The sequence below is a fragment of the Oncorhynchus masou genome, chromosome 9, assembly GCF_036934945.1.
Source record: "Oncorhynchus masou masou isolate Uvic2021 chromosome 9, UVic_Omas_1.1, whole genome shotgun sequence".
Lineage (NCBI taxonomy): Eukaryota > Metazoa > Chordata > Actinopteri > Salmoniformes > Salmonidae > Oncorhynchus > Oncorhynchus masou.
Window position 1 is genome coordinate 13,634,808 of NC_088220.1, and position 11,317 is coordinate 13,646,124.

General features: G+C 38.6%; 1 protein-coding gene across 1 annotated transcript; it reads right to left on the reverse strand.

The window, feature by feature from the left end:
- Nucleotides 1-3,315: 3,315 nt before the first annotated feature.
- Nucleotides 3,316-10,543, reverse strand: LOC135544946 (interleukin-12 subunit beta-like). The gene is made up of 6 exons (XM_064972636.1): nucleotides 10,534-10,543; nucleotides 8,966-9,286; nucleotides 8,742-8,844; nucleotides 5,250-5,497; nucleotides 3,783-3,952; nucleotides 3,316-3,498 (listed from the first exon to the last, which is right to left on the reverse strand). Exons 1-6 carry the CDS (start codon nucleotides 10,541-10,543, stop codon nucleotides 3,316-3,318), a joined length of 1,035 nt encoding a protein of 344 aa, XP_064828708.1.
- Between the last annotated feature and the right edge of the window lie 774 nt (nucleotides 10,544-11,317).

Below are 11,317 nucleotides of genomic sequence, written 5' to 3' on the forward strand. Positions count from 1 at the left end.
AAAAACTGTCTGATTAGGATGAACAATACCTGGTAAAACCCTTATAATTCTGAGTGTTATGGATTTCGCTAGTATTATTGCATCACAACATTGAAGTGCAAGGGGCCTCCAGTATTTTAGATAGACTGGGTCTTTATATTTGACATCTCGGTATTGTTTTAATAACAGAGGAATCAGACATTCCTGCTGAGTACCTGACAGATTATCATTTCTATAGGAGTAGTTAAAACAATCTAACAACGGTGTCACGCCCTGGTCGAAATATATTATGTTTATCTTCATTTATTTGGTCAGGCCAGGGTGTGACATGGGTTATTGTGGTGTGTTTTTGTCTTGGGGTTTTGTGGGGTGTCTAGCGTAGTCTATGGCTGCCTGAGGCGGTTCTCAATCAGAGTCAGGTGATTATCGTTGTCTCTGATTGGGAAGCATATTTAGGCAGCCATATTCTTTGAGTGTTTGGTGGGTGATTGTTCCTGTCTCTGTGTTTATATTCACCAGACAGGCTGTATAGTTTTTTCATGTTTCTGTCTGTTGTTTTTGTACATTTCAGTTATTTCATGTCTAGTCTATTTTCATCAATAAACATGAGTAACCACCATGCTGCATTTTGGTCTGCTCCTCCTTCAACAGAAGAACGCCGTTAAAAATGGAGCTTTTAGGATATCAAATAACGCTTGTTATGCCTCTACTTGTACGCCGTCAGGCCCTGGGGTTTTTCCAGAATGAAAGGATTTAATAGCTTCAAAAAGTTATTCCTTTGTAATTTGACCTTCGCACTGATCTTTCTGTGCATTTGTTAATTTTGTATTTTTTATACTGTAGTATTTCGAAATAATTCCTTACCGTAATCTTCATTCAGTGGGAGAGGATGAGACAGAAAAGAGAACATCTGCCTAAAATAATTACCTTCCTCTTTTAAAATGTCATTCAGAGTATCACAGATGACTCTGAGTTTCTGCAAATTGTTTTTGTTAGTATTCCTGTATTGGAGATTCAGGAAGAATTTTGTGCATTTTTCTCCATATTCCATCCAGTTTGCTTTATTTTTGTAATAGATTACATTAGATCACTCTTGAATAAGTTCCTCAAGTTCTTTTAGTTTTTCCTCTTAACTTATTATGTATCTCTGTAGTATCGCTTTTATTGCTATCTACCTGCACTAGTAGTTAATGGATTTCCCCAGAAACATTGTTTTATTATTGATGAATATTGAACTGAATGACCTCTGAAGGTACATTTTAAGGTCTCCCAAACAATAAGGGGATTTGCTGAATCTATATTACACTGGAATAATTCAGTTATAAATGATTTTGTTTCAGTTCAAAATAAATTGTCCTCCAGTAAACTGTGATTACATTTCCAATATCCCCGTCCATGTGGAAACTCTATAAGAGTGATGCCAATTAGATGATGACCCGATCGCATTCTGTCTCCTATTCAAACTTTCAACATCTTTGATGCAAGAGAGAAAGAGACAAGAAAGTAGGCAAGACGACTAGCTTGATTAAGTCTCCTCCATGTATATCTCACTAGGTCTGGATTTTTTAGTCTCCAAATATCCACTATTTCTAATGTGTCCATAATATTTGTGATTTCCTTAAGGGCACGGTTATGATAGTTTGTAGAGTGATTTCCTTAAGGGCACGGTGATGATAGTTTGTAGAGTGATTTCCTTAAGGGCACGGTGATGATAGTTTGTAGAGTGATTTCCTTAAGGGCACGGTGATGATAGTTTGTAGAGTGATTTCAAGGGCACGGTGATGATAGTTTGTAGAGTGATTACCTTTACGGTCCATTGAGGTACTTAACACCATGTTATAGTCTCCTGCCATAATGATTTAATAATTTGTTGCCTGTAAGTTCAATAAATTGGTCTAAATGTTTTCAAAGAAGTATGGACCATATAGATTAATGAGTCAGTGCACCTCATGCAGTCTTGCAAAATAACTTCCATCCCTGCAACCTCACAACCCTAAGTTGAATAAATAGAGAGAAAAGCAACAGTCACCGTGATCGAGAATCCTCAAGTGTCACGCCATTGGTCTAAGCCTTCCAACCAGTTTCCTGGACATCCTGTTGTGGTTTGTCAGAGACAAAGGAAGTGTATTAGCGTAGGTATTTATATTGCATTTTGCAATGAGATTAGTCCTACATTACTTCCTTTTCATTGATGCTTGATTTCACGTTGTTATTTTTTTATCCTGAAAGTCATTAAAGATTGTGAGCACAGAGTAGTGGAAAGAACTCTAACACATCTACTGTAAGTGCAGGTCTGTACGTTTATTTAGATTTATAGTATTAAAAGTCACAAAAATATAATTTCAGTTTATGTTAGTGCATGTCATGTCATACTCTATGAGATAAAAGCAACATTAATAAATAAATAATCATAAATATTACTAAATACATTTCATAACAAGTATAAACATTGTAAAAGTGAAGTTTGTGTCAGTAAATGATCTTGGCAACAAAGTCACCTTTGTCATAATGGATGTTTTAGAGTGTAAATGAAGTCACCGTTGTCATAATGGATGTTTTAGAGTGTAAATGAAGTCACCTTTGTCATAATGGATGTTTTAGAGTGTAAATGAAGTCACCTTTGTCATAATGGATGTTTTAGAGTGTAAATGAAGTCACCTTTGTCATAATGGATGTTTTAGAGTTTTAGTAAATGAAGTCACCTTTGTCATAGTGGATGTTTTAGAGTGTCAATTAAGTCACCTTTGTCATAGTGGATGTTTTAGAGTGTCAATTAAGTCACCTTTGTCATAGTGGATGTTTTAGAGTGTCAATTAAGTCACCTTTGTCATAGTGGATGTTTTAGAGTGTGAATGCCTGTCAAACTAGAGTGAATTAATTGGTTAATATTTGATGGCCATCAGTATGGTAAAGATATACTATTGAGACACATTCTTCTTCTTCTTCTTCTTCTTCTGCCTTTCCTGCCTCCCCTCTTGTTTCCCTTGTTACTGAGTCTGAAAAATCACATCATATTGTAAAACGTGTTGTTCTGCAACGTCTTCTCAGAAATTACATTCTTGAATTGATAAACAAAGGCACATTTTCCAATTTCAATCCACTTACTGAATGTACCGAATGGAAAAGCAAATTGAACCTAACCCTGGTAGTGTAGATGTAGCTCAATGTCTCCGTAATGAAACAGTAGACTACAGCAGGGTTTTTAACCCTCTACTCTGGGAGCTGTTTCACTATTTTGTTGTAGCCCTGAACTAGCACACCTGATTCAGTACTATTCAAGGGCTTGATGATTGGTTGACAGATTGAATCAGGTGTGTTAACTCTTCAATAGTTCAACTACATGGAACAGCTGGGGGTCCTCGAGGAGAGGTTCTGCTGAATACAGTAGACTAGAGAGTGTGGTACTGACCTGTACTCTGTCCAGTCACTCCAGGGGGAGTCACAGAGGGCATCCTGGGCCCTGACACACACCGTCACCTTGGCCTTGACTGACCACTGGCTGCTCTCTGTGGTGTGAACCTGGGGGAACGCAAAGGTTTAATTCATTAAACACCAAATGGAGGAAAATTGCCTGACGCAGGGACTACATGAACTTGTCCAATAAGAAATGCTCCTTTTCGTTGCAAAATGTTTTGCTAAGGTGTGCTCCAATGAATTGAACCAGGGACCAGAGTGACCACCTCTATTAGTTGAAGAGTATGAGCCTATTAGTACATGGTCTGGATCTCTTGGTGTAATGGCCCTCAAAAAGCTCCGGAGACAAGGGTTAGTAGGATGTACAGTATGTAGACAGTAGTCCTCACCTCTGTGTAGGGAGAATCACACGTGCACCCATTCTTGCACTTTCTGCCTTCGATCTCTTTGACTTGGAAGGAGAGGGGGAAGTAGGAGATGGGTCTGTTCCAGGAGACAGGATAGCTCCACTCTATAGTACTGCTGTTCACCTCCTTAATGTATACATTGTCTGGCTTCACTGGAGAGAGGGAGAGAGAGCATGTGCACGCGAGAGAGAGAGAGAGAGAGAGAGAGAGAGAGAGAGAGAGAGAGAGAGAGAGAGAGAGGAGAGGAGAGGGAGGGAAGGAAGGAGAGGGAGAGAGGAGGGATAGATAATATTACCATAACTTCTACTAACACTGCACTATCAAACTAACTTTCAGTAGCACTTAAACCAACAAACTCTCAGCATATAATATTCTGATAGGCCTATGTATATGTGCAATATATTTGTATACTGATCTAAAATATGAATGCAACATGCAACAATTTCCAAGATTTTGCTGAGTAACAATTCATATAAGGAAATCAGTCATTTGAAATAAATGTATTAGGCCCTAATCACAACCCAGGCCCATCCACGTGGTCTGCAGTTGTGAGGTAGGTTTGACGTACTGCCAAATTCTCTACTACGACGGTGGAGGCAGCTAGACAAATGAACATTCAATTTTCTGGCAACAGCTCTTGTGGACATTCCGGCAGGCAGCATGCCAATTGCACACTTCCTCAAAACCTGAGACATCTGTGGCGTGGTGTTGTGTGAAAAAACAGCATATTTTAGAGCGGCCTTTTATTGTCCCCCAGCACAAGGTGCACCTGTATAATGTCCATGCTGTTTAATCAGCTTCCTGACATGCCACACCTGTCAGGTGGATGGATTATTTTGGCGAAGGACAAATGCTCACCAGTAGGGATGTAATTAAAATTTGTGAACAGAATTTTTGAGAGAAATATGTTTTTGTGCATCTGGAAAATTTCAGGGATTTTTACACTTCACATGTTGCGTTTATATTTTTATTCAGTGTATATAGAGGCGGTGACGAAGACTTCAGTAGTGCTGCTCTGCACTGGTGCTCTACAAACTCCTGCCATTTTAGAGAGCTTTGTTCCTGCATTCTAAATGTTTGCTACTGGATAGACAGGTTTACCAGCTCCAAAGCTTTTTATTTTCAGAGACCACTTACATTGTGAAGTTTGTAAATATAATTGTTTTATTAGTTGGTAAATATAGTGAAGTGCACACCTAGACCATTATTGTCACCTTTAAGTAGCCTAAAATCACAGCTTGTGCACCTGATCCTGCCAGCCAGCCTCTTGCAGCATGTCTGCCCTTATGACTGCAACAAGGTCCCCTTTTAACACTCACTCATCATTGATAAGTAGAAGTGTTGTGTGTGTGTCTCTGTGTGTGTGTGTCCTCACCTATGTCTGATAAGTAGAAGTGCTGTGTGTGTGTGTGTGTGTGTCTCTCTCGCTCTGTGTGTGTGTGTCCTCACCTATCTCTGATATGTAGAAGCATTTGGAGTATTCCTCCAGCAGGTAGTTAGTCCTCATGTAGATGGTCAGGGTGATCCGGTCAGTCTCCTCAGCATAAGGGCAATACTGTCTGTCCACACAGGACACCCCCAGTCCACTACTGTTCACAGAACACATGATGTTACTCTGGCCAGACAAAGAGGAACATGTCCACTGCTGTCCACTGGTGTCCACAGAACAGCTGATGTTCTCAGCATCGGACAGGCCACTATAGAAAAGACAAGAAAAGGATGAATAAAAGTAGAGTAACATTGCAGTAGTCCATTCAGTCATATTTGACTTTGCAGTAGTCCATTCGGTAATATTTGACATTGCAGTAGTCCATTCAGTAATATTTGACATCGCAGTAGTCCATTCAGTAATATTTGACATCGCAGTAGTCCATTCGGTAATATTTGACATTGCAGTAGTCCATTCAGTAATATTTGACATCGCAGTAGTCCATTCAGTAATATTTGACATTGCAGTAGTCCATTCAGTAATTTTTGACATTGCAGTAGTCCATTCAGTAATAGTTGACATTGCAGTAGTCCATTCAGTAATATTTGACATTGCAGTAGTCCATTCAGTAATATTTGACATCGCAGTAGTCCATTCAGTAATATTTGACATTGCAGTAGTCCATTCAGTAATATTTGACATCGTAGTAGTCCATTCAGTAATATTTGACATCGCAGTAGTCCATTCAGTAATATTTGACATTGCAGTAGTCCATTCAGTAATATTTGACATCGCAGTAGTCCATTCAGTAATATTTGACATTGCAGTAGTTCATTCAGGAATATTTGACATTGCAGTAGTCCATTCAGTAATATTTGACATTGCAGTAGTTCATTCAGTAATAGTTGACATTGCAGTAGTCCATTCAGTAATATTTGACATTGCAGTAGTCCATTCAGTAATAGTTGACATTGCAGTAGTCCATTCAGTAATATTTGACATTGCAGTAGTCCATTCAGTAATATTTGACATTGCAGTAGTCCATTCAGTAACAATTGACATTGCAGTAGTCCATTCAGTAATATTTGACATTGCAGTAGTCCATTCAGTAATATTTGACATTGCAGTAGTCCATTCAGTAATAGTTGACATTGCAGTAGTTCATTCAGTAATATTTGACATTGCAGTAGTCCATTCAGTAATATTTGACATCGCATTAGTCCATTCAGTAATATTTCACTTGAAGTCAAGTCAATACTGTAAGTTATTATGCACATGTTATAGGCTATACAGCACTATAGCACTATACAATAGTCACATGTTATAGGCTATACAGCACTATAACACTATACAATAGTCACATGTTATAGGCTATACAGCACTATAGCACTATACAATAGTCACATGTTATAGGCTATACAGCACTATAACACTATACAATAGTCACATGTTATAGGCTATACAGCACTATAGCACTATACAACAGTCACATGTTATAAACACTTGGACGAAGAGAAACACATTCTAGAAGGATCCACCAGAACAGGTATACAGGATGTCTGTCTGTCATCCAAAATCAAGTAAAATATTGTTTTTCCATTCATTATCCAATTCTAACATGACATCTTCTGTCTGTCTTCTGTTTTTGGTTATATATGGCACTATACAATAGTCACATGTTATAGGTTATACAGCACTATAGCACTTTACAATAGTCACATGTTATAGGCTATACAGCACTATAGCACTATACAATAGTCACATGTTATAGGCTATACAGCGCTATAGCACTATACAATAGTCACATGTTATAGGCTATACAGCACTATAGCACTATACAATAGTCACATGTTATAGGCTATACAGCACTATAGCACTATACAATAGTCACATGTTATAGGCTATACAGCACTATAGCACTATACAACAGTCACATGTTATAGGCTATACAGCCCTATAGCACTATACAATAGTCACATGTTATAGGCTATACAGCACTGCAGCACTATACATCAGTCACATGTTATAGGCTATACAGCACTACAGCACTATACAATAGTCAGACCCATAGAATGTTTACACTTAGAAAAAAGGGTTCCAAATGGGTTCTGTGAGGAGGGAGAGGGTTCTACCAAGAACCACTTCAATCAGAATAATCCTTTTTGGAAGACAGGAGTTCTTTGTAAGACAAAGGGTTCTACCTAGACCATTTAACATCCTAAGAACCATTTTTGTAAGAAAGGATTTTTTGATGATTCTTCAGAAGGCAAGAATGATTCTACATAGAACCATATATAATATTTCCCAGCATGCTCTCTTGCAGGGAGAGAATTATTAATCTTTTTTTGTATTTGACACCCTTTTCTCCTCAATTTCGATCTTGACTCATCGCCGCAAGTCCCCAACGGGCTCGGGAGGCGACAGTCAAGTCATGCGTCCTCCGAAACATGAAGCATCAAACCAATCTTCTTAACAGCCACCCGCTTAACCCGGAAGCTGCACCAATGTGTCGGAGGAAACACAGTTCAACTGACGATTGAGGTTGGCTTGCAGGCGCCCGGCCAACCACAAGGAGTCGCTACAGCGCGATGAGCCAAAGCCCCCCCCCGGCCAAACTCTCCCCTAACCCGGACGACGCTGGGCTGATTATGCACCGCTTTATGTGACTCCCGATCACGGCCGGCCGTGTTACAGCCAGGGATCAAACGTGGGTCTGTAGTGACGCCTCTAGCTCTGCGATGCAGAGCCACTCAGGAGGCTGCAGGGAGATTTACTTAATTGTTTGTTTTACTGATATATCTGTGTTTTTGCATGTTCTATACATTGATTGATTGATAAATTTTATGCTACATAAAGATAAATAACATACAGTTTTATAAACGTATCCAATCTGTTAGTTATTGGATTTATTGCACCTGTTGCTAAGATGGTTGTTCCAGTATAGATTATTGAGCTAGGCTCAGAATTCAATCTTCTCTACCCTTGCAGTTATTCTGAATGCAGGTCGCAAGTGATAGCATATTCCACTTGTTGGATATTCTAGCTCTGGCTGGATCTCAATAAGAGTTTAAAGTCAATAAGACTTTGCAAGCCAGCATAATGTGATTTGCAGTCCTGATGTGGCCTGTGAACCAGGAGTTTCCAAACACCACTTTGTTAGGCTATAACTAGGCGCTCAAAGACAGGCCTTATGATATATGTCATTTAATAATAAAATTATAAAGGCTGGTGGAACCATTCATAAAGGGTTCTAGGAAGAACACGTCATAGATAAAAGGGTTCTCGGTAGAACCCATTACAGACGGTTCTTGGCAGAACCCTTCAGTGGGATCTAGGTAGAACCATAGTATATTATACAGGGGGTTCTCTACATAGAGGGTTTTAGATATAAACCTCTGCAAAGGGTTCTATCCAGAACCAGAAATGGTTCAAATCGAAGATCCTGCATGGTTCTATTTCTACTTTCCAATAGTGTGGTAGTAATACATAGAAAAGGTTGGTGGTGATAGTACCGTGCCACTTTGACAAACATAACAGTCCCAAAACGTGTAGGGGTGAATTTCCAGGAGCAGTGGAACTCTCCTTGGTAGTTCCGTGTTGAACATTTCATAAAGCCTTAGAATAGAAACAAACAAACAGAAGAGAGACAGAAGATGTCATGTTAGAATTGGATAATGAATGGAAAAACAATATTTTACTTGATTTCGGATGACAGACAGACAGACATCCTGTATACCTGTGCTAGTGGATCCTTCAAGAATGCGTTTCTCTTCGTCCAAGTGTTTGACCAGCACCGTAGTATTCTTCAGGAGGGTTTTATCCAGGCTGTGACATGTAAATATCCCCCCTCCAGTTCTCTCTTCCAGGTTGACAAGGAAGCTGTTCCCCCTCTTCTTCTCCTCTTCACCCATCATCCATAGGATCTCCTCATCCTCCTCTCCATCTCTCCGCCACACCCAGTCATTGTCTCTCCTCCAACCCTCCTCCGCTCGGTTGAAGGAACCCAGGCAGGTTAGAGGATGCTGAACCAGTGAGCCGTCTACATTCACCACAACAACTGGTGACAACACACACTTCAATAAATACCAGCATATAGAGTCAGGTAAAACATTATTACTATGCTTGATAAAGATGAGCAAAAAATACTGTTTAAAAATATATCATAAAAATACTGAACTATATTGTATGCTCAAATTATTTTGAGAATCATATTATTTTATACTAATACAATTGCTCAGAGATCTTGTATAACAAGCATAATTTTTTTTTTAAGATCATATTTGTGGAACAAAATCTCTTTCTCTGACTAATTGTATTGGTATAAAATAATAGAATTATTCCATCTGTTTGAGCATACAAGATACAATAGTTCAGCATTTGTATTATGTATTTTATACATTATGTTTTGCTCATCTTTTTCAAGGGTGCCAATAATTTGGGATCTGACTGTAGCTCATCAACACAAACATATAAAGCACCTCAACTGTATATAGCCTTATAATGAACTGACATACACATAGCTTTACACTCCGGACTGGCAAAACCAAAATAGAACAGTAAGTACAGTAAGTGATCTTTATAGACAGTGCCTTCAGAAGTATTAACCGCCCTTGACTTTTTCCACATTTTGTTGTGTTACAATCTGAATTTAAAACGGATTAAACTGAGATTTTGTGTAACTGGCCTACGCACAATACCATATAATATAAAAGTTGAATTTTGTTTTTAGAACATTTTACAACTTCATTAACATTGAAAAGCTGAAATGTCTTGGGTCAATAAGTATCCCTTTGTTATCGCAAGCCTAAATACAGAAACGGAAGTGAGCTAAGTACTAGCGGAAAACCTGATTCATTCTGCTTTTCAAAAGACACTGCGTGACAAATTGACCTTTCAGCAGGAGTTGCTTACCAAGATTATATTGAATGTTCCTGAGTGGCCTAGTTACAGTTTTGAATTAAATCGGCTTGAAAATCTATGGAAAGACTTGAAAATGGCTGTCTAACAGTCATCAACAACCAACTTGACAGAGCTTGAAGAATTCTTCAAAGAATAACATGCAAATATTGTACAATCCAGGTGTGCAAAACTCTTAGAGACTCACCTAGAAAAACTCACATCTGTAATCCTTTCCAAAGGTGAATATAACAAGTATTGACTCAAGGTGTGAATACTTATGTATAATATGTGGTATTGTGTGTGGAATCAGTCAAGGGGTATGAATACTTTCTGAAAGCACTGTACCAGAGTGGAAACACATATACTTCGCTTAATAATGAGATGACAACATACTGACAAGTGTACAGGCTGACATTATTGTGACAAACTGTACTGATCTAACAGATGACAGTAATATGCATGTACAGATCAGAGATGATCATTTCCTACCATTGGGTAGAAGATTCCAGCTGCTCTGAGTGAACTTGGGGCTTTGGCTTTTTGCCCAGTGTAGGATTAGAATGCCTAGTAAAGTAGGCAGGATGCTTAGTAAAGTAAACCTCATCTACGTGGGAGACAGAGTATGAGGCAGGGAGAGAGAGTGAGAGTGAGAGAGAGAGAGAGAGAGAGAGAGAGAGAGAGAGAGAGAAGAGAGAGAATCATGTTTAGTCAAATCAATTTAAATATAAAAATCTAAGATTCTACCCATGCAAGTGTTCATAATGAATAGAATATGATGTACAAAATTAATAATTGATCTGCATAATAAATTCATAGGCCAACAAGTTCATTTAAACGTAAATTGTTCATACCTTTAGACAGCAATCAAACATCTTCTGAACAACACGTCCTCTGAATAACGCTGAAGTCTCAACACTGGCTTTTTAATATGTGTCAATGACGATGACATTTATTCAATAGAATTCCCCCGTTGAGAAAAGTACAGACAGACAGAACGAGGAACTCAAGCTCTTTCTAATCGAACCTAAATAAGGCATGGTTATAGAGGACTGTTCAGGCATGACCTAGCTTTATTTTCTTACTTCCATATGCTGCGTACACATCCCAAGACTTTCATGTATTCTTTGAAAGGTTTTTATTAGTTTTTCTTAATATAGTCTGGATCTTGTAGCCTCAACCATCCCCTTTC

Bases quoted from the DNA above. Each gene is read 5' to 3' on its own strand.
- LOC135544946 (XM_064972636.1), bottom strand. The intron at 5,498-8,741 runs GTACTATCACCA...TCTTTTCTATAG, and splicing joins ATGTTTGTCAAAGTGGCACG to TGGCCTGTCCGATGCTGAGA. The intron at 3,953-5,249 runs GTGAGGACACAC...CCCTCTCTCCAG, and splicing joins CTTCTACATATCAGAGATAG to TGAAGCCAGACAATGTATAC.